At 37.9% G+C, this 24,611-nt stretch overlaps 1 protein-coding gene across 6 annotated transcripts in view; it reads left to right on the top strand.

Annotated features, from left to right (window-relative positions):
- Positions 1–24,611, top strand: part of CTPS2 (CTP synthase 2) — an 81,529-nt gene that overhangs the window by 24,749 nt on the left and 32,169 nt on the right. For all 6 annotated transcript variants that reach the window (XR_014230433.1, XM_082332856.1, XM_082332855.1 and 3 more), the window contains 2 exons: positions 97–159; positions 792–835. Coding sequence is in view for 5 of the 6 variants with exons in the window: in XM_082332856.1 (XP_082188982.1) it covers positions 97–159; positions 792–835 (107 nt within the window). In the remaining variant the exon portion in view is untranslated. The remainder of the gene's footprint in view (positions 1–96; positions 160–791; positions 836–24,611) is intronic.

The following is a 24,611-nucleotide window of genomic DNA, read 5'->3' as shown; positions in this document are numbered from 1 at the left end:
ATTTCTAAGCAGCCAAGTTTCAGATAGAACAGCAAGTGCTTTGTCAGTCTTGCTCTTCATCGTGTTAAATTCTAGGATTTTTATTTTCTCATCTAGGAGTTTGCCTGGGAATGCAATTAGCAGTTGTGGAATTTGCAAGAAACTGTTTGAATTGGAAAGGTGAGCTCAGTATGCTAGTGTGAATATGATTTGCTTAGAAGAAATTTTATTCTATATGTGAAATGTGTATCTGTTATTAGAACTCTATTATATAGATCCTATGATCATTAGGTACTTAGCTCTTGCAATATGATCATTTTCAGCTAAGCACCCTGTGCTACCTTTCTGTACAAGGGAGTAGGAACTCTTATTATGCAGACTGCTTGAAACCTGCTTCTTGATCTAAGGAGTGTAGGAGGAAGTGTGCTTACAGTTCACCTCTGTAGTCTCTTTCTGGAGTGTGCAGGTGGTGAGGAGTAAAAAGTGAGAAGTGGTTTTCTCACTTGCTTTCATTAGAGTAGCCAAACCATAGCTATTGCAGTAGTAGTATGAAGAGATTTAGCTCACCAATGATTTTTCTACCACTAGGAGCTGAGAGGAAAAGGTTTTGGGAAGTAGGAAAGGGAATGTGTGTGACTGAGGTAGTATGCTTCCTGTGATTGCTTCCAAAGTGGTGCAGTGTGTGTTTCAACATACAAGATTGTAGCTTAAATGCAGACAAGCCCTAAAATGCCACAGAACTCTTATGACGAGTTTGTAGTGCATGTGGAACAATGGAAATGTACTGTGTTTGTTTTGAACTTCTGTTTCAGATGCAAATTCTACAGAATTTGACCCAGACACAAAAAACCCTGTTGTAAGTACTGATTTTTTTTTTTCCTGCATATGTTCTGTGAACATACATCTTTTGTTAAAAAGGGCATTACTTTTGTGTAAGTTAGGGTCTGTCTATATTTTTACACAGTAGGACATGAAGAGGTGTCTGCTGTCCCTATTCAGTATTGTTTAAAAAGGTATTTTCTTTTAATAGTCCCTTGCCTTCACCTGCTTGCTTCTGTGGTTTGCTTTAGCTTTATTTTTGTAATTTTTCTAATAGTTTCCTTGGCTGTAGACTGATTCTGGGAGTAGACAACAATGACTAGGTTGGCTTTACTAGAGAACAAAATATAAAGGGAAGCTGGAAAGTGTAGCACAAAGCTATTATCAAAATATAAATGTATATAAAAGGATAAGGGTTATATGGAAAGCTGTCGAAAAAGTCTTATCTTTCCTTTATATAAATAGTATAAGTAACCACTACACCCCTCCTCCCCCATGCATCTCAGTCCTCCTTTTGAGAAAAATTTCAATGCTGTAGATAGGACAGGGCTCTCTGTATCATATGCCAATGGTAGAATTTTAGAGTGGAGTTCTTCCAGGTATCTCCTAGTTCGGGAGAGTATGGTATCACATTGTCGTAATAGTAAAACTTAAAAATGATCAGTAAGAGAGAGATTTTAAGAAAATGAAAAAGAACAGAAAACTATGTGTGAGAAATAAAGCAGCATCTTGGTGTAAGATGCAAACATCTGCTCTATTGATAAATTAAGTGGGTTGTTCATAGTGACCTACTGTTTCTGTATCGATATCCTTCAGAAGAGCCTTGTTGGGATTTGTAAGTAAAATATATTTTTTTCACATCTGCTTAGTCTGAAACATGTAAATAGGAGGTTTTTAAAGCAGTTGACCTGTTCGTCAAGGTTGTTTATATGCATAGGAGAGATAATCTAGTCTGAACTTTTGACGGTACATTAGAGACCTTCAGAGTTTCAGTGTGAGACTTGCTGCTAAAACTTGGTGGCATTTGGAAATGTCCTCAGGTGAACAAAGGTAAACTTTGCATTTGGTGTCAAATTTGTGGGTTTGCCATTGTAAGAGGTCTCTTCCTTCACCCTTCTTGAATGTATGAAGACATAGTCTTTCTCTGGAGGGGTCAATCTCATAATAGCAATATGTTGTAAAATGTGGAAGATGTTGAAAACATACTGTAAATTTTTTGGGAAGCAAGAGGGATAGTACAGAAGACTGATTCTGGGGCATCTTTGTTTCTAGGGCTTTTTACTGCCAGTTTTATTTAACTGCTCGTGACTGCATTTCAGCTAGTCGTCTCAGGTACCTTTTCAGGATGCAGTCAGATCATCAGAAGGGGGTGAGTCACCCTTTGGAACTGCTGGTTTCTCTCCATTATTCTAAGGGTTGTTCACAGTAACTGGCTCCGATGCAGAGCTCTACACTTAGCTGAAGTCAGGAACATGGATGCTTGTCTGCTGCAGCCCTACCGGCGGTTTCTTCTATTACAGAAATTGTAGTGTGTATTACTACAATATATCTAGGACAAAATTTTATTCCACAAGTAATTAACGGAGTGATTTGCAGTTTGCATTCAAGGGCAAGTAAGGTATATATGTTAAAGAGAAAATTATGTGGACATAAAATTAAGAAAGTAATAGAGTGAATGTATGTGTCGTAGAAGATTCATACGGTGTTTACAATTGAAGCAGTATGCTTGCAGTATGTATAATGGATATTCTTTTGTTCTGAGCTACATTAAGGTTCTGAAATCGGTTGCTACCAGTCATATTTCAGCATCTTAATCTGATCTTTGACATCTCAGTTCTGGGCAAGAAACAGATGTAAATCATTCCAGGGGGGAAATTTGCACTATCAATAATTATAACTGCTAAATAATCTGTCTTAGCAGAGTCCCTCTTGTGCTAAAAACTGTTTTAGGTATTCTATATAATAACAAATCAATAAAAACGGTTGGAAGAGAAGCAGATGAGTGAAGCTTGTGAACTACTAAACTGATGTAGATGTTTCATTATCCAAGAAAGTTAATTGGAAACACTGTATCAGCACTGATTATATTTTGTGATGCCACTGTGTGGTTCAACTGAGTGCTAACTTAGGACCAAAGCAATGTACTTTTCTTTTAGTTCCTGTTCCTTTGGAAACTGGAGAGATAGAAGAAAGGCACTGGTGAGGCAGTAGTTTGGTTTCCTTTTATTTTTAAGAAAAAGGAAAAAAGACAAAATTTCAAATATATAGTTTGGCAGAGGAACTCGGGGCAGCCATAAAATGTGCAGCTATTTATATCCCTTCTTAATTTGCTAAGCCTTGGAATACTCAGAACTGTAATCACCAAAGCTGATAGTTTCTTCTAAGGTACATAGAAAATATCTTGGTCTAGTTAGTTTTCCTTTTGTCTGCATCTATGGAAATTTGAACCTTTTTTATTAGAAATAAAAACTGATATTGACTAGTAATCATGTAACTCAGAATTAGGCTTCCAGAGGAAACAGGTGGCTGAAATAATGAGAAATTATATTACTGTCAGCTGTCTCTCAATTAAAATAGCACAAGTTATTGTACTATAGAACAGCATTGTCTGCATTAGTAAAAAGTTTTGAGCATCGTAAAAGGTTTTTATGTGATAAGGCAACTGTGACTTGTTCTGTTTCGAACAATAGTGAATGCACAACTGAACGTGCAAATGTAGAGAGTTGCCTGCAATGCTGAATATCTGTTCCATTTTAGCTGTTCATCTCTTTCTACTGACTATCATTACAAAAATGTTGCTCAACCTGGATTCTGCAAAAGCACCCATGAGTAACTTTATATAGGAGGGAAACCCTGTATAACCCTGTATTGCTTATTTTGGGGAGTATTGATATCAATTCTATTGGTGTGTAAATGACTGCAAGTATTGTAGAGTTAAGATTTCAAATACCTTTGAAAAAATAGTAGTCTCTACATGCAAAAAATGGAAGTTAATGACTTAATAATGTAAAGCAGGCAAAATTGTGTTTTTAAAATACTGTAGGGGAAAAAAAAATCCTAAAGCTGAATATCTATGTGATGAAAACTTAAAGGAAATGAGACCTAGAATTTGAAAATATTAATAAGCTGTGATTTATAAGCTGTGTTTGAGAGATTTGATGTTGCTATTAGATGTTTTCATTTAGGCTTAAATTACAAATGTGTACTCTGAAGAAAAAAAAAAAAAAGACCTCTGATAGGGCAGTTATTTGTATTCAACAGACCATACCATTTACACTATCAAAATACCACCTTAAGGTTTTGGCTTCAGTTCCCCTTTAACACAGGTTTGATTTAAGTGGGGAAAATGAGGGAGGGTACATGAGTACTGATCACAGTCCCTCAAGTTCTTGATCTCATCTTGGTTGATTGTTTACAGATCGTGTTCCCATTATATATTCTTAAGCTTTCTGCTTTACTTTCTAGCCTTTTGGATAATAATGATAGGTAAATCGTTATTGTTCTTTGCAGGAAGATAGCTGTTCAGAAAAGTAATGCATTTGCTTGAGAGTAGTGCTTATTATGAGTTTTCTGTTGCAAATGAAAATTTTAAAATTAACTCCTTTAAAGGGAAAGTGTATAGTCTGTGAACTGGATGCTAATGAACTGGATTCACTGGATGGCAAACGAGTTATTTGTTTTGCTCCATATCGCTCGTCTTCCTCTATCATTAAACTTAGATTTATTTTTTTGGATGAGCCTTTTATTTATGTTCTTTGCCAATTTTATTGCAACTGCATCGAATACTGTTCTAGAAAAAAGAAAAAAAGACTTGAGAAATAATTGTAACACACTTTTTTGATTTTCTATGAACTAAAGAAATTGTGCAGAAATAGATTTTGCCAGTAGGTGACACTCTTATAACATGATTGTTTCTTGATGCCCACTTTTCCTACTCAGGATGTCAGTAACCTGAGTGAATTCAAAAACTTCTAAGGTTGCCTAAGAGATGAAAAGAAATGTATGTCCCAGTCATGCAAAAGCAACTCTTAAAATTCTGTGATTTTACTTATGTGTGTAAAGTAGCTAACATAGCTTAGTAAGGAAATGTATGTGGGGTATATTTAGTTCTGAAATCAAAGCATATTGTTAATTTACAATATTTTTTTTTTTCATAAACCAGAAAAAAGTAATAAATATTATGATTTTCTTTTCTTTTCTTCCAAGAAACATAACACATTTTAACAACTGAAGGGTTTGTGTAAAAGAATGGCCCAGGACCCTGTTAGAACATTTATATCATGTTTAAATATCATAATTTTTGAGGCTTCTATTCATGTAGCATTGGTGTGGAGTAGTTTATTCCTCATTTCATGGAGGGGAAATTCAGGGATAGGAACCACTGTAGTATGGGATCTTGAATGCACTCGATAGGCTTTGCAATTAAGTTGAGTCTTTAAGTCCTTAAGTAACTCTGAGATCTGATTGATTTATCAGGATAATAGCTGATGTTGGTGTTAAAATTCAGTCCAAAATTCCAAGTTATCTAGTAGGATTAGTGCCTAATCCGCTGAATTACTTGTCTTCAAAATTTCCATTTTTCTCATTTCTTTTTCACTAATTTCCTCTTAAAGTAAATAATAATGCCCATGAATTACATGTGTGAAAATACATGTGTCACAGGGAATCATGCAATGAAAAGGTTAAAACTGCACCAAATAAATGTAATGAATGTTTTAATTGCAACAGCAATTGCTCCATTCCTATATATACGTATGTATTCCCATTTACAAGAGTCATAACAAAAAAGTGCATACTTATGTAAATGTAGTTTCAAATGAACATGTAATGTTACAGTCATCATACTTACCACTGTTACATTGTTGTTGAAAATAAGTACTTTGTTATAAAAATTTGAACTGTTTACTGTATGGAAGTGTCATGTGAACGATGAAACTTAACCGGGGGGAGCATTGGATACTATGGGAACACTCCTCAAATGAAATGATACATCTTTCCTTTTGCGTGTTTTAGAAACTATTTGGTTTGAATTGCTCTAGAGGTCAAAATAATGGCTCAGGTAAAGCAGGGTTTGTTAAACAACACTTTCTCAAATGTAGCGTGAAATAGAAACAGGTAGTTCTGAACTAACTATAAGTCAGCTTAGCTGGGAAGTATAGCTAGCTAATGTGCAGAAAACACAATACAAGACATGCTTTGTTATATGTCAAATCTTTATTCTGTACGTTTTAAAATTGTAAGAAATCCGTGGGTTTAGGTGAACGTATAATGTACATGAACGCCAGGCTCTTCTCCTTCAAAGCAGTGATATTCATTCTTGCAGACGCCTTACTGTTCTGTACCAGTTATCTTTTTTATAAGCATCACAAACTCATCAAAGCTGACACTTCCATCATTATTTTTGTCCAACGATTTAATTATGTTATCAAGTGAGAATGAATCCTGTTTTTATGGGAAAAGAATTAAAAAAAAAAAAAAAAAGAATGAAATAAATAGATTGCCATGACTATTTTCCTATGAGGAATATTACCAAGCAATGATGCAGTCAATAACAGTCAGTGTTACTTGAAGGTGTTACTGGTAGTGTTGTACTTACCAGTTTTACTGGTAAAACTAGAAATACAGTGCCTGCTATTGCCTGCCAAAAATGTTAACAAAGATATGAAAACCATTTGAGAAGTATCAAGTATTACTCAGGCAGGTTACTTCAGTCTTGTCAGTAAATTTGGAATTTAGGAAACGGAGCAGGTGGAATAGCTGCAGCATGTACATAGTCACCAATAAAATTTAACATGCATACCACCTACTGCTTTATTAGATACTAATTTGGGCCCTGCATACACTATTTGAAAACGTGTTGCTACTTGCATTAGGCTTTGGACCAGGACCCGAGAGTTTCTTTCCCTCCCCTTTTCCCCTCTTTACTAGGAATACTGTATTCACTGTTGAAAAAGTCTTGCTAATGTATTAAATCTAGTTTAGGTTATTAGCTCCCTTTATTTGTCGAGTCTGGTAGGAGTGCATGTAATATCCTGATGCAGTGAGTATTCTGATTACCTCCCTGATCAGGCTAGTTAAATAATATAAAAACAGTTTTGATTTATAATTTAAATTTTTAAAATGTTTTCTCTCTTCATACTTTATGTCTATGCATGTTTTGTAATATCCTGTCCTGCTTTTATGTTGATTTATTATGGTGCCATATATTTCTGCAAACAGCGTAGATGGTTGAAAATGTCTGATATCCAGACAGAAAACATCAGTATTGCTTTTCCTGAACACTTCCATTTCCACGTATCTGGGAAAATGGGTATGGTGCTAAATTGTCTATAGCCAATATAAAAAGCATTTCTGAATTTGCCATCACATTTCCTATTAATTTTTGGCAATTAATTTCTGACATGTTTTTTAAGGCAAAAAACCTTTGTGTTTTATTATTTTTTTTTTAATTAGCCACTTCATGTTAATGAAATCACTGAAATGAATTACTGTAGTTCTCAAAATCCTGGATTTTTCTATTGATGTGCAACTTCTTTCGGACCTTTAGCAAAAATTGCTTTTGTCAGCAATCCAAAACACAGTGTTTAAGGATTTGTCTAACAAAAGAACTAAATTGGGTCCTAATCCAGTTCAGGAAAGGTCTGGCAGTGAATAAATACGAAATCAGAACCTAGTTTTTTTTTCCAGCTACAGAAAATGGGTATTTCTCTCTCTAGCTTGGTGGCATCCCTTTTCTTTACTTGGCATCTTTCTGGAACAGCAAACCTTCTTTTATTTTGTGATGGTGGGAACTTGACCCAGATAGAAATTGGCTCATGTCTCTTACTTTTAAATTTATCCTACTGATTTACTTGGTTTATAGATTTTTTTTTTTTCCTATGTATTTTCTAGATTCAAGACTTATTATTTAGACTGACACAAAAAATATTTTGTAAGACTTACATGCAGTATTTTAGGTGAAATTTGGCTTACATAAAAAAATGCAAACAAAACAGCTTCTTAGATTTTTGCATTTTATTTCATAGGTCCTTGTTATAAACTCCCTACTCAGATATCTGGAGCTACTGTTCATTAATGTGAATGAAGTTTTATAAGCTGACTCTTATTTAAGGATTATTTATAGAGTCAGTGAAACCATTTGGGCACAATAATCTGCCTTGCAGCATCATTGCCTGTATTTCCTTTTTCCTAGGAAGCACAGTGAATATAATAAGAGTGAAACTTACCTTCAGGTACTGTGCAAATTGATTCTGAAGTAGATTTTTCAGCCCACCAATGGATAGTGCATTGGTGCTGCCCTCCATTAAAGCATACTGGGTAAAATACTTCAGAAGGTTATCATTGAGTAAATGTTCCATGTTTCTCAGATGTTGTCTTGAAGAATAACTGCAAACAAAGCAGACAATAACAATCCTGTGCATCAGAGTTTTGAAATACATCTGACACCCTGTTCATTGGTTTACTAACCATGTGAAATGATTAATACTTAACCTAGATGAAGAGAGACTGTTGGTTTGTTTTTTTGTTTCTTTGTTGTTTTTTTTTTTCCTGTAGAACTGTATCAGCTCTCCCAAGAAAAAAAATAATCTAAGTTTGGTTCAAAGATTTGAAACACCCGACGTATTTAGGTTATACTTACCTCACTCAAAATCAAAGCTTTCAAATGTATCCAGCAGAAGTGAGTGTCTCAGTTTGGGGCAACCTTTATAGTTGCTTGCATGCTCCACCCTAATTATGAAACTAGCATTTGTCGTTGAGTCAGTGCACTAGTTCTATTGTGTTTTCAATAGTCAGAGGGATAGGATACTTCAGCACTAGAAATGAGTAATATTTTTTTTTTTTATCTCTGAATTGTGTCGGCATCAGCATCCACCATTGCACCTGATGCAGGTTTACTTGGCTATCTTGGAGAGGTTTTCCCTCTTAAATTTGTGTATTTTACACTTCAAGATGTACCACACCCAAAGAGCCTGAAAAAGGCTCCTGTGGGGATATGTGTAGCATTTGTTATTATAATGGACTTTTGGAAAATGGTAAATATAAATCTGTTTTAAAAAGATCCAGAACAATAAATAAAATGTGAAGAAGCTGCTTGCCCTTTGTGTGAGTTGATAATCACCAATGCGAAAGCCAGTTCTCCAAATTTTGTTCTATTTCTTAGCACAGGAGAGTGATGAATTTCCTCTGGGATAAAATTTTGGTTGCTGCTATTAAGAATCAAAACACCATGACGTGAATGGAAAAAGACGTTGAAGGTGAACCTAAGGTTCTGAAAAACGGTTCCTTCTTGGGAACACCTTCATAACTGAGTATCGTGTTCTGCAGGTTCTGAAATCATGTTCCGTTGATGGTCTGTGGGGCATTTTTGAGTGATATTCAGCCCGTGGTTGATGCTTCATGATCCAACACTGCTGGTTTTGCAACTGCTGAGTTGCTGGCTCTGGCTGTCGTTTCTACATGTGGTTTCTAATCTGCGTGATGTCTGCTGTTGTCATTTTTCGGTGCTTAGCTCCAGGCTCACTTACTAGATCTTTCACCCTGTGCCTCACTTGCTGAGAATCAGTCATCATTGCATCGCTTATAACTCTGAGCCAAGAGCTTTGTGGGTCTGTAGGAGATGGGTGGGTTGGAAGGGGTGGTTTTGGAACTGCAGGTGTATGGGTCTAGGGTTCCATGGTAGGCAAGTAGGAGAAGACTAGGCAAGCTTTGCGAGATGAATCATGTAGATATACGCCTTGCGTTAGCAGCCTCCTTGCATGTGCTTATACTCACTTCCCAAAGTGTCAGAGAGAAGAGTATCAGAAGAGTCCTGCAGAGATCATATAATTCATTCTTCCCTTTTCCCTAGAGGGGGATCACCGGTATTTATGTTGGATGTCTGCTTAACATATTTTTAAGTGCCTTAAATAATGGGGACTCCACAACCTCCTTATCTGGTCCATTCCTTGTGATTCCTTACCTGGTCCATTCCTTGTGATTCCTTACCTGGTCCATTCCTTGTGATTCCTTATCTTACTATTAGATGGTATTACTAACATCCACATGCCTCGTTGCAGTTAAGCCCTTTGCTTCTCCTGTCTCCACAGACAGGGAGAACAGACCTATCGTCTTGCTTCTTAAAATGGCCTTTAATATATCAGAGAAATCCCCTGTCTTCCTTTTTTATTTCAGAAGTCCTTGCTAGTGTAGTCTTTCTTTGGGAGTCCTGCTTCTTGGATCTGCTCATCTTTTCTTGACTTTCTCCAGTTGGTTCCCACCCTCTTGAGATGCTGTGTCCAAAGCTGTACCACTTGTTCACCACTCTAGGCGCTCATGGTGTTGCAGATTTAAATAGGGCCTGAAGCACTTAGTTGATGAGGAGAACCTGTATGTCATTTTACAGGGAGGTAGCAGGCTACAGGTCTTTAATAGTGGAAGACTTTGTCAAGTTTCTTGACACTTTATTTCAAGCTTGTTGTGGGGAGGACAAATACACTGATTTCAAATTCAGCACAAAAGCTTGGCATTAGCTTGAGGATCAGAGAACTGGGGTCAGGCATCCCCCAATCTTTGTCCAATCCAACTGAGGGATGAAGCTGGAAATGCACTTTCTCCTATGTTTGCTTTTTGGCTCAACAGGAAGTCAGGAGCTGCTGCTGTCATCATGAGCAGAACCTCTGCTGCTGCTATGGTGGATGGTGGTAGCAGTGCAAGCAAGCCTGGGAGTCCTGGTCTAGAATGCATTGTATGGGTTAGGGCAAGTCCCATACACCAAACTGGGGCATGAACTCTATAGTCATGCATGACAATAAGATAATCATAAGTCCTTTTTTCTTCCTCTTCTTTCCACAAACAAAATGAAAACCAAACATCTCTCTCTTTCTCCTTCCATCCTGTTTTCCACTTTTGGTAGGTGGTGAAATTTTAGTAGTAGTGCATGACCAGGTGATCTGCTAAGGCTTCTGCTCCCCATCTGCTAATTCTCCTTGCCTACAGCTCCTGCCTGTGGTAGCCTCACCACGCTTACTGCTTTATCCCTTTTGGAAGCAGTGTCAGGAAGCTGGTGTGCCTGATGTGTGTTGTTGACATTACAGTATTTGAAAAACTTTTTTTTAAGTATTCAAATGACTTGTCTTTACTTGTACCAAAGGCATCTCCCTGTCTTGAAAATGTAGTAGTAAGATGCCTAGTAGTATGGAAGAAGAATTGCATTTCGAGGGATCACAGCTTAAGGAATTCAGCATGTTAGCCTTGTTAATTTGCTAAGGGTTCATTAAAGAACACTACCTAATTGCAAAATAGCATAACCAGTTTTAATGAAACATCCCATGGAAGTGAGAGACTAATGCCTGGAAATTTAGGTGACCGGCTCAAGAGTTGCGTAAGAGTTGTATGCCAAATCTGGGGATGAATCCAGTCTCCTCAGATCAGCTTTATTCACAAGGTACTGTAATCTGTAAGAGGCTATCTGAATGAGAGAGCGGCAGACTTGGGATTTGTAGTTTGATCTCCCAACTCTTTGTCCACTTCTCTCTCATTTAGACTGCAGTGCCCACCTCCAATAATTTGTGTGGCATCTGTGAACTCTGTATCAGAATCAGCAACAGAACTCAGTTTGACAAGCCCCAGTACAGTGTCTTTGCCAGAAGACCCCTTGTAAGACATAAGTGCTATTCTGAAATAGGTACAGTTTATCCAGCACAACCCAGCAATGGCAGAATGATATCCAGGGGTAAGGAATTCTAGTCGCTGACCAAGAATTTGAACAGAAGTAGGGGAAGATAATAGTGGCAACAGTAATATATAAGATGATGTGTGACTAGCAGTTAGCAGCATTTATCTATGCTGAAGAACAGCACTTGGTATCAAGCTTTGATGTCTGTGCAAGCTGACTCCCAGTGTAGAAGCAGCAGTCCAGATTTGGTTACAGTGTTTTGCTGCTCTTTCTTGGATCTATGAATATATATCGTTCCTGCAGTTTATGACATAATTCAATTGGGTTTGCCCTGGGCTAGAGAAATCATGTTAGTAAGCACCGTATCCTTTTGGAATTGACATTTTTATTGTAGCTTAGATACAAAGCCATTAGCAAAAAAAGAACTAAGTTGATGATGTGTTATAAGTCTGTTTAGGGATGCACATCACACACATGTCCCTGTGATGATTGTGTGTCATTTTATTTCAGGGATGGTGTCTACAGATTCAATATTCACTCAAAATTGGCTGTTGCTGAGTATTGCCCTAGTAAACTGGATTGCTGGCATATTTGGAGCCAGCAATTCCAATCACTTTGGAAAGTAAGAGAATACAAGCTGCAGGGATGACTGAAGTTTGGGCACCACTGCTAGCGGTAGGAGTGGTGAAGCTTATGGCATCGTGGTCACATGGTCTTCATGCACAATTAATGATGGATTAAGTGGGTGGATGGATTAACTCAGGTGCTATGTCTTTTGCCCTTGTCACATCTTTCCTGCCACCATTGATGGCTGAATGGTATGTGAATCTGCGCTCCTTGTTTACCTTAACGTGCTGGAGTATAAATTGGGTTGGCCTACAAGTGGATTTCGATGTCATTCACTGACACTGTTGGAAGGGACAGGGCACCTTCCACAGGGGTGGGGCTGTCACCTGAGGGCAGCAACTATCTCGGTCATCCTGTTTAATCCTCTGCTGATGAGTTAATGCTCTAACCTTCCAGTACTTTTCCACCTTCTTCGGTGTATTTTATTGTAGCAGCACCACTGTCACTTGTATGTGAGCCCAACTACTTTAAAGCTAGTTGAGGAATCTCTGTGAGGCTTATGTTACAGCCTGATTGCAATATAAAAATGTCTACCATCGAGGTGAAGTTGGCTATAATTGAGAACATATGTTTGTGGATGTTGTGCATTTGGAAAGACAGAGCAGGAGGTGGTTTTGTGCTTAGTATTCACTTATTTCTACTTGGATATTGCTTGTGCATCATCTCTAGCTTCCAGACATCAGTCACTAAATCAGAGCCCTTTGTTAACTTTGGTTACTTTCTGGAGTAGAAGTGGAGAAAGATGATGGGACAATTTAAGTAAATGGGGCTGGATTAGGGACTCTGTGGAAGATACAATTCCTTATCTGATTTGCAAAGAAATCTTGCACACGTGGTTTCTTATTGAGTAAAGAAGCAGAGCAGTATTTGTATAGAACTAATGCTAGTATAAATAATGTGCATGTATCTATGCCTGTTGTAAAATACCGATCCCCATGCTGCATCTGAAGTTAAATATGGGATACATACAATAATAGATGAGTAGGAATACATTTTTTGAGATAGTTGTACTGTAGATAATTTGCAAATAATAAAAGGAAAGCCGTGGAGATGCAGATTGCTGCTGCTACCATGATACGTGTTCATTTTGACTATAAGGGCTTTGGTGAGTTCTGCAGAGAATCGGTCCTGCAACTGCAGTCATCTTCAGACATTCTTGCGCTGTCTGCAAAAAGGAAAAGGCTTTAAAGTTGGGATACTGATAGCCAGTCTACTACATGGGACCTTTTTCAAGGTGTGTGTTGGCAGATGTGGGAACTAACTCTCTAGTGCAAATAGGAGAGTGTGGTAGAACTTTTCAATGTTGCCAGTGCCATGGGTTCTTACTGTCAGGCTAGGAGGAGACAAAGGACAGACTGAGAGAGAAGGAACATCCAGTTAACAAATTTTCCAAAAAAAAGATAAAATAATTATGGGCGAGAAGTTCAGCAAACTGCACTACAGCCATGGCAGAGAACCTGGCATTGCTTTGAGGTGTGGAACTGTTAGATGGAAGTTGAGATGGGTTGTAAAATCCTTTATGTGTCACAGGTGATGCATTCCTTATGTTAAAATTGCCATTATTTGTAAAACCTCCAGTGGTGACGTGTAAAAGGGTTGTCTCATCTCACAGATTAAACTTGAACTATATGGGTTATCCTGACAAGAGTTTCTTCCAGGCCCTCCTTTGTTATACTATGACATATACCTAATGAGATGTTGAAGGTGTCTCCCTAAACAGGACTGGGTGCGGCTGCTACAGGGATGAATGATTTAATATGATGCGTTGCTTGTAGTCAGCTTTAAATTGGTGATGTGTTATTCATTGTAGCTATATGTGTCAGCTTGTGCTGTCATATATACACATCTGGCAGACAAACTATTGTATCACTGAAACGCCCTGTGATGTAGATATTCTGTTACACAAGACAGTTTTGAGGGAGAATGTATTTCAAGAAGAGGTTTTATCCTTCCACTTTCTGAACCTTGGCTCATGCAGCCATGCAATAAGGTCGTTGCTGCCACAGCTGAAATTTACAGTTAGTGTATTTGCTACAACCCTAAAACTTTTTGTTCCTTCCTAAACTCAAATTTGTGTTTTGGAAGTCTTAAGAGTACTCGAAAATGCATAAATCTCCATTCCAGCAAGGCACATATGGATTTACGGAGGAGTGACGTTTTGCTGAATTTCAGGTACAGCAAAGTAAGTTTAAGGTAATGCTATACAAGGGACAGCAGCGAGTTCGTTATTTCCCTGGTGAGATTAAGTCTTCTCTCAGCTGTCCTCTGACCTTGGAGATGCCTGGACTCTCTAGGTGTCTCAGCTGTATCTAAGAACCTTTCTTCATCCTGAAAACAAAATCGATGAGGAGAGAGAGAATCGAGTTCTGTAGTTTGTTTTCAAAGTGTTGTTGCTCTTAACAATGCAAACCTGATGGACTGTTCAGAAGAGGTCTAGAGGTGCACCTGATAAAGCACATAATGTAGGAATTACTTGGCACTGAGATGCCTAAATCCCAAAGTGTGAAAATACTAGTAGGAAACATCTTTGCCCAGCTTTCTTCTTGCATAGAAATACCTATCATCTGTTTTCATGCAAGTCCAGGACTACTGTCTATCAGTGTAGTAATCCAGCACAATCCTACTAGTGAGTCAGAAATGACACATCTGGTTGTCTCGATCCTGGAAGGACCTAATATATTACGTATTCTTACAATGTATTTAATATGATTTGATAGAAAGGGGCCTGATATAATGTGAGTTAGTGATGCTTTCTTTTAAAGCAAGCCTACAGCCTCAGATGGTATGGTGATGTGATAGGATACTCTTGATTTTCTTTGTGTGCATGTGGGGAAGATGGGGTTCTGGCTTCTCTGTCTAAAATAATTTTGCCTTTTACATTAAACAGCAGGAGCTGGGAGAATGAGTATTTTGAATTTTTGGCCACGTGGGCCAGTGTGCGCTCTTGTGTGGATGTCTTTGTACACTGGGTAGGGACAGTGGTCCCTCAGCACAGTTACAATGCTCAAGCCCCTAGAAATCGGGCACTGAGGTCTTTTATCAGAATTGTGCTGCAGTGACCCTTTAGGTCACTGTGACTCTGCTGCAGCTGTGCTGGCCTTGCTGCTGAAGTAGAAGGGAATTATTGATACAGTGCCACAATACTGAGTAAAGGTGCTTGTGCTAGGAAATGACCACCTGCTTTCCTCCAGGAATAGGTAAATTTGGGGAAAACAGCAGCAACCATGAGAGGTGCTCTTAGGGAGAAAGAAATGGAAGTCATTTTTGCGAGGCTTCTTTGGTAGCAACCTCTGAATCGCTCTGTTCAATTTCTTTACCTTCAGCACTCTGTAAGAACAACTAGATCAGCTTCGCTGGTCTGGTCAGACTCAGCAGCACAAAATGCGGAGGCAGAGAAATAAATAGCATAGTGATAAGAACCTTGGAGCTCTCTCTCTGATTCAGAGAAAGAGGTGCTTGTAAGCGCTGGTTGAGCTCCAATAGTTGCTAATTTTCCATCAGAAGTCTGCAAGTGTGCTATGCCATGTAAAATCAGATTATTAGTGGTATTCTGGGATATGTTTCATTATGAATGTGAAACATAACAAAAATGATGTTACGAAGTAACAGCTTTACCTTTGGCATACCAATCCCTCATCTGTTAGCACTTTGATGTGTTGATTTGTAGATATAATAGATATTTGCTAAATTCTTTCCAAAGGAAGACTGTCAAAATGTTCTTTAATTAAATTACCATGAATAACTTTGTTTCAGTTCTCTCTGATATGAGAATTTGGGACAATGGAAGCAAAAGGCTGCCAGAGAAGCCTCCCCCCTCCCCGCCTGCTCTTTCGACAAAGCCAGGAGTTACCCTGGGACATGAGGGAAAACCAAAGATTAAATCAGAGGGAACTAATCAAGCTTATGAGAAGAGTAGCCATTGTCTAACTAATAGTATAGAGCAATCAGTTGTCTAAATATTTTATATGTGATTATGGCCTATTGAAAGAAAGAAACCTATTGCTACTTAACAAAAACTGTAGTCAAGAAAGGATAGTGCTTGTGTATCTAGATTAATTTTAGATGTTCTAATAACCTACTGTGATTACTAAATCAAAGCCAAATTGTAATAAATTCAGTAAGTGACAGCAGTAGTAGTTTAGAAGTTCTCAGTTTACACAAATGCATCAAATGAGCAGTTTATAAACAACTGTAAACCAGAACTTCAAAGAAGTAGATTTGCATTTTGTTATAAACTGAAATTAACAAATTACCCATGTCAGTCATAACTCATTTCTCAGTTGTGCTAGTGAGGAACCTGACTATCAATTAGGTTGAATTTGAGATTCAACCTTCGAGCCAGTTTCATTTATTTTAGGTTAGTGACTAGTCTTGCCTTCAACGCGGAAAGGCTTTGCTTTTTGCTTTTCTTTCTTTCCTGTAATACACAGAAGTTCACAGCTAAGCTGTAATAAATTACAACTTTAACAAGTTTCTTAGGATTCAGAACCAAGAGTGGAGAGGATTTTGTAAGAAAGTTTAAAGTGTCTTTAGCTTGTAAGGGTGTGCACCAGGTGCCATGTGGAGCTTGGCCTCAATTTGGAACAGGCCTGTGTAACCCCAAGATACCTGTGCATGCTATGTGGCCTTTGTATGTCAGAACTACCAAAGCATCAAAAAAGGAGAAACATTGGTTTTCCTCTGAGACATTACTAAAGTTGATTTTTCCCATCACCTCTGCACACTCACCTTCTATTGTCCATTGCATCCTAGGATTAAAAAGCACTGATATCTAGATGTGAAGAATCTGGAGTTACACATTTGAAAATAATGAAAATATATGTATAAAACCACTTGTTGATTATCGCATTGCACCTAAAAGACAATATAGATTTAATTAGCTGTGGCTTCTATTGGGATTATCGTTTGGCCTGGCTAATTACAGAGAGCCTGCTTAGGGATCAGAGATGTAACTTGCCGTGAAACTGTTAACATTGGTCTTCACTGATGAGAAGGAAGCCCAACAGTTGCCTAAGAGCCTGGCAGAAATACCAAAGCCTCAATATTACTCAATCTGTAAACTGAAAAATACGTTTTGACGAATCACAGCAGACATGCTGTGTCTGCAGACAACACAGATTGGCAACCATTGCTTTCTTGCACAGCTTGACTTTGTGCAAAACTTTTTTGTCTTGTGGCAGAAAAATATTCTAAGCTTTCTTAATCCATTTTAAGTAGAGAGAGTTCTTGCAAGGTTTGTGTTGTCTTGCTGTTTCTCTCACTGTGAATGTGGAACTGTAAGTGATGGTATACAGAAATTATATGAATTCTGTAACACCAAATAAATTACAGGTCTTGAAATTCAGTATCATTAGTGACATTACGTGGTGAATATATTTATATTAGCACCTTCTCACCCAACTTAACTGCTTTTTACCTTTGTTTTCTGAGCTGGAACTCAAGTGACAAGACACATTTAATTGTCTCTGTCTTCTTGGGGGCATTAGAGCGCCGGTACTTAAGCAAGCAACTGAAAAAGTTTCTAAAAATTCTTTCGCCAATGAATTTATTTAATTTCTTCTTCATTCCACCATGTCCTTGCAAACTCAGCAAAACCTGAAGTTTGAGTGACAAGTAGCACTGGGAGGACCTTTATTTGAGATAACGAATTAAAAGGAAAGAACCCTGCTTTCCTCTTAGAACCCAGATTGAACTGATGAAATATATTTGTGAACTAAGCACACCTGCGGTTATATCGCAGGTAGGCAATGCATTTGGTGTTCTCCAGTGCATTTTATGGTATCACCTTTACTGAAGAAAAGCACACTGGGTCAGCCCACAGCTCCATGTAGACCAAAGGCTCATTTGGCCCATCACCAGTCTCCATTGTCATCTATGAGTAATTATCTGTGGGGAAAAAAAGTAGAGCAAGTGTACGGTGATGCTTCCCCAGTATATTTTCTCATTTCCTACAACTTATAGCTCAGATGTTTTTGAGCCAGAGAAGACTGGAAGACCTAAACTGCACAGTATAAACTGCGGCCAGCACAGACATAAGAAGTGTTACAATGATCTCCTCTGTTGTGGTCTTTCTTCCTGTTGTAATTGCTAATAATGTTGAATAGCTTTTGACTGTTACTGAGTGTTGAACTGACATCTTCATAGAACTATCTATTGTAGTCTCGAGGTCCTGTTCCTGAGGGGCTGTGATCAGCTCAAAGCCAGTAACCGTGATGTGAAATTAAGCTTGTTTTATCCCCTGTGCATGGGTTTATACTTGATTTTGCTGAATTTCACCTGGCATTTTAATCTTTGATCACTAAGTTTCAGAAGGTCCTTTCGTGATTCTTTGCGGTAAGCCCTCATTTTTATTACCCTCAGTAAATTAGGTGTCGTCAGCAGGCTGTCGCCTACTGTTCATTCTTTTTTCTTTTTATCAAATAATTTGAATGTACTATTACTAGAGCCTTGTTCAACTCTACTAGTGACTTTCCTACACTGTGAAAAAGTGCATTTTCTTCTTGTACTTTATCTTTTAACTGTATTTTGTGTGTGTTAATCCCATTGCTGCTTAGTTTTTTTTGTCTTTGATGACGTGCCTTACATGCCTTTCTAACATCTGTTAGAAATCAAAGTGGGCTTTGATTATCAGCCAAATCTTCCTTATCCACATATTTTTCCTCTGAAGAACTTTAGTAGCTTGGTGACAGACAGACAACCTCCCTTTACAAAATCTTTGTTGGCAGTGTCCCAGCCTGTTACAGCTGCCCAGGTGCTCCCTACTTCTACATTTTTGTTAAAGCTTCTGCTAGGTTGCCTGGCACAGACATCAGGTGTTTCAGACTATAGATCTTTGTATCTCCTTTGAAGCATTTGCCACTTCAGAGTCTTTGGGTGACAAGGCTGGTGAGAGGTTATTCACCACAGTTACTAGATCAGCTATTTCACCCTTCAGTTGCTTCAAAATTGAGTGAGTACCATCCGTTTCCACTGATTTCTTACTGTCTATTTTGTCTATTTGTTTTGTAACCACTTCTTTTAACACTTCAGTTTGAGATGGGTGCATCAGAGTGTCCCATGAAGAAGGTTTTTTAGCTTGGGAATGTCTTTCAAGCTCCTTGACAGTGCACACAAGCAAAATGTTCATTTTTTTTTATGCCATGATCATAGCTTTTTTGAGTATGAGTTTTATTTTATTTTTTTAATCCTGATAATTGATTAGTTTTGCAATGCCAGATTTTTCTCCTTAAATGAAAATGAATGAAAAATAATTTGCTCTTAGTTATTGATGCCTTTTGCAAGTTGCTTCTCAACTATTTTGTGGGGGGTAATGATTTGGTATTTATACATTTAACTTAAAAGTATTCGTGTTTCTTTATCTTCATTTGGACATAGGCTTAGTTTTTGTGAAGAATGCCTTCTTGCTCTAAGTAACCTCCCAGTTTTTTCCTTCTTAAGGTTTTCTTCATAAGAAGGATTTTTCTAAGTGGAATTGCATGTTACATTTTCAGAAAGTCTTTGACCTTTCCAGTACTTGCGTAAGGAATTATGTGTAACTAATTGTAAATCAAATAGGGTAATTTATGCTATGTACAGAACAATTTTCTGGATGAATTGGACATTGGTGAGTATCTGTCAGTGTCTGATTTAACAAGCAGAGAATATGGAGGACTGTGTGCCCAAGTCTGTCTTGGTAACACTGCAGTATATTTGAATAGTGTATCACTTCAGTATGAACTATGGATGCTCCAGGGGTGGTATATATAGCGTTGACAAAGTATGGACATGGAAAGGCCATTCACAAAACCGTTCTGTGCAAGCAGGTTGTACGTGTTCAGGCAGAACAGCATTGCTTGCTTTACGGCTTAGATGAGGATTTCAAGCTGCCACATGTTTTGATGTGATTCGCTGGCTGGAATGTATTGGCCTCTGGATGTGCTCTGCTCCTTACAGAGAGGAGCACTCAGGTGGCTCCCTTAAATTATCTGTCTGAAAGTTATGCAGCCAAAGTTATGTGAGGTGATTCCCACACACAGGGACTAACTTGGAAGCACTGTGGTAAACTAGTTCCTCACAGTTACCCTGTTTGGCAAGTTAAAAATGCAATACTGATCAATGAAATAAAGTAAGTGTGGAAGGGGATTGTCCAGATCCCTTAATACTGTGATTATATCGCTGAATATAACGCCTCCAAAACACCTCCTCCACCCCCGGCCCCAAAAAACCACCCATGCAACCAAGCTTGCAGAAATTGTGTATTTAAAAAAAAAATTAAATTAGGAAAATTTAGGAAATTTAGGAAATTGGGAAACGTGCAATAGATTACCTGTATATGTTCATATGTTGAAAACTACATGTAATCACCTCCAATATTATGAATGCCATTTCCATGGAAGTTTCTCCTACCTGGGTAACTGACCAAGTTACATTAAGATACCGGCCTTGTTAGAAGCTCACCTGGGAACGTGTGAGTTTCTGTATCGTTAGCTGCCTTGTAGGAAGTGTAGGAGCAATATCAGGTGTCACGGAAGTCCTGGTTCTGCTAGGTTAAATAAATCGCTTAATCTGACTTATTTTTCTCATACCAAATGGAGGTAATGAAACACACTTGCCTTTGTAAAGTGGCTTGCTACCTGCAAAGAAAAGGTCTGTGCAGCAGCTGAGGGCTTCCATCGTTTTTGTAACAGCCTTGTAGACATCCAGGAAGGAGCACTGGAATTGAACACGTGCCTAAGAGTGCATGGGCAAGAAGAAACTGAGGAATTTGAATCAGTTGCATAGTTGTATTGGAGGGTGTATTTAATGAGATGTGACTGGTCTGTTCATTATGTTCTGAATGATGTAATTTTAATTAAAAATAAAGAAAAACTATTAGCCAAAGTTTTATTTTTAATAAATACTCTGACCCCCCCTATCAAATTATATGTTGGAAGCAAGGTAGAAGAATAATACAAAGATTCCCCCAAAAGGAAGACTTTTTTATTAAGTGAGGTTTTAAGTTTTCTTAATTCTGTATTTATTTGCCCCCCATCCTTGACTTGTATGTGATGATAAGATATTCCATACTGTGAAGTTAGGCACTGAACAACAGAACTGCATTTGCAATGGATTCAACAGTGATTCACTGTATACCTGTGCTTTTTAAGTAAAAATTGTTTCTCATGCTCTCTGACTCTTCATTCTGCCGTTGGAGATGTAAACTATTAGAGGTGCAGGTGAAGGATAAAAATGGTTTTTGTATGGGCACCATTAAGTAACTGATTACTTTGCCTTCGCGAGGTTGTAGCTGCTCTGTGTTGCTTTGTATGAGAGCTAGCTGCTGTGCTAGCTGCACGTTGTGTGATACTGTGCTGGTTGGTGACACAGCCTGGAACTTTTGCTATGTGGCAATATCTTCTGCTGGTTGCTTGGTAAACATTTGTAGCATTTGAATGGATCGCTGCATTATCTGTTAAATTGATCTGTACCTGGCCACCCACACTTTTCACAGAGGATGTCTGAATTATGCTGGGTGTGTTCATCTGATGTCATAATAATTAAATGCCTACTTGATTTGTGGTAGTATAAAGGTGACATTATTCTATAGATGTTATTTCTTAGAAACAATATTGGTGAAATATTTCCTGTAGGCTTTCACCATCTTGTTGCTAAATAAGAAATGATCTGAAGATCCATTTCTCTTCCTCTCTGGCCTTTTTGCTAATGGTTCTCCACATGCATGCACACATCCTCTTGCTTACTTCCTCGTATGTATCTCTTCCTATCTGATTATGTTTTAAAAATGTGTTCCATATTAATCTCTAAAAATGAATATGTAGATTTGCAATTCTGGTTTTATGATCCATTAGCAAATAAGAACTGCACAGGTATGTCAGTACTGTCATTAACTCTGACCTCGTAGTTGAATCCAAGTATCCTAGTGTTGCTCACTGGTGCCTTCTTGGGGGAGGCAGTGATCAACATCTGAGCTCTGCCGATGTAGGTGGCATGGATGCAACTGGTCAAGCCACTTGTCTTTTTAAACGCAGTCTGAACTTGACCCTGATACCTGTATAAACACAATTAAGGAAAGCAAATTCCAAAGAATTCTTGTCATTTGATGTTGAAGGGGATAGAGTTAATGTGCTAGGGGGAGGATCACAAGGAGTGCAGAATTAAATTAAGATCTGGACAGTGATGCTTATCAGGTTTTTGGAGGAGGCAGAACAGACAAAGCGAGACAGGAAGGATCCTGCTCAGAAGGAAGACATCATGGTTTCTGCTTGAAATAAAAAATATTTGGATTGTAGGTCATAAATCTTCTGCCAGAATTAAGATTTTTCTAGGCAAGATGATCTTTGCCAGCTGAAACTTTTCTGAGTGGAAGCAGAAAACTATTAAATGTAATGTAGAGCATGTGACTCAAAGCATCCCTGAAATGGCTGGCAGAGGTAATTAAGGTAACTAATCTCTGCTATGATATTAATATATATTATTCCTTTTGGTTTTCTGAAGCTGATGAGATGTGTACTGTTGTTGGATAGACAATAATGTAAATGCCAAGGTATTTTTTGCAAGGTAATCTAACTGGTTAAAGTTGTATCATTGTAATTACGTCCCTATGCTGTCGTCTTTTTTTTGTTCTAATATTGTTTACAGCATTCTTAGGGAATCTTAGAACTAAGAGTCAGTGCCTTGATTACTATTACATGATACCCAGCACTTGCTTTAATACTTCCAGTTCTCCAGCTGGAATGAGAAATGTTGTGGTGTAGGTGTGGGAGGGAGGATAATGACTCATGGAAGTAATCTCCACTACTGCTATTGACTTCATGGGGGAAAGAAAATCCCATTACTCATTGCTGGAGAGCTTTCCATAGGACTAGATGTCCATTTTGTATGCCTAATGAGATTCAGATTGTTCTCTGTAATTTAGGAAAAGTTACAGGCATGAAAAGACCAGATAGGCCAAGGTACTTTTATTGTCTTGGGCATGCCATGGAAGACTAGTAGTAGTAGTAGTTAAAATTACAGTGATTGTGCCAGAGGCTTTTTGCCTAGAAATTCCCCGTTATAGCATGTCTGTTCTGCTATTAGTCCATGAGATTATCATTACTAGAATGTCTTGAATTAGTAAACTAAGTGGGAGGACCACTACGTAATGGGGTGGCCAACTTCAGTTCTCTAGGTCCTTTCATTTTGTATGCTTTTGTTATGGGGACCAGAATGTTACCAGGTGGTAGAGGTGAGGGAACTGGCATGACATTTGAACAGGAGTTAAACCAAACCAGAAGCTTCCAAAGAGCAAGAGAGAAGGAGGGCAATACAAAAATACATGTAAAATATTCCAAGATATCTATATAGTAGACATGAATCTCTATTTAAACAGTAAAAGTGATCCTGCTTGCCTTCCAAAAACAGTTACTTTAGCTTGCACAGTGTTGTTCTTGGTTGTGATCCTTTGTGAGATGCCATTTCAAAATGCAAAAATGAAAACAAAGAACAGGATGGAAGGTAGGAAGAAGCATGACTATACTGTAAATTAGTATGAGAACTACTCTAGCCTTCATTATCTACATTTCTTCATTATCTACATCTATCTTAATTTCTACAAAGTTACAGCTTAAATGTAAAAGAAGAGTTGAAAAGAAAATAGACTTGCTCATCAGAACAAATTATTTCAATTAAAAGGTATAATGGTTGGCATGAGCTGGTTGTTTTGTGTGGTTTTGCAGAGTGGACTCAGCTGAGCTGCTTGTTAAACAAGACTGGCACAAGATTTTGGCAGTGGGAGTAAAGTAACATTTACTTTCACAACTGTCTGCAGTTGTCTACAACTTTAGCGGGTTTTTTTTGCAAAGATAGACAACCTGCAAAATACCCTGTAGAAATTGAACACGTTTGCTCAGCAGTGTCTTTAAAACATTTCAAGATATTTTCTCGCTATGTTGCCTTTACTTGGGATCTTGGATCGTATTGTGGTTTTTTTGTTCTTAGAAGTTAAGGGTTAAACATTGGGGAATTTTTGCCGAGTAAATGTATTCTTTTCCCTTCTATTCAGCTCATTTTCATAAAATGCTCACCTATCAGAGATACTAATTTAGCTCAGCTAGTGGAGAATTCTCTTTTTGACGTAGAAATATCAGGTTTTAAATTCTGGTGTCCATTTCAAAAGGTGATCAATCAATCATTAAAGCTCATGGTCTGCCACTGATTTTGGGCATGATATGAAGCATGATATCCTAATTGGAAAGAGTGGTACTGGGCTCCTTCCTAGATATCTGTAGCACAGGAATCATTATGGAGCTAGAATCCTTTATTTCTGTTTCATTCATTTACTCCAAATTCTAAATAAGGCATTGTCTTGTGGCAGTATCAAGCAATCTGATAGTATATTTTTTTTTCCTTCAATTTAAAACCTCAATTTAATGATATAATAATCAAATGTACTGTAGCTAAAGCTAGTTGGTGAAATCATCTTAAACTGCATGAAGTTGTTAATGTCAGTCAAGCATGTGTTTTCAGATAATGTAAAAATGATTTATCAGTCTGAATCACAGACAGAATAAAGCCA

This window comes from Platalea leucorodia (assembly GCF_965183815.1).
Source record: "Platalea leucorodia genome assembly, chromosome: 2".
NCBI lineage: Eukaryota > Metazoa > Chordata > Aves > Pelecaniformes > Threskiornithidae > Platalea > Platalea leucorodia.
The sequence above is the reverse complement of the archived record's forward strand: the minus strand, read 5'-3'. Positions and strand labels throughout refer to the sequence as shown.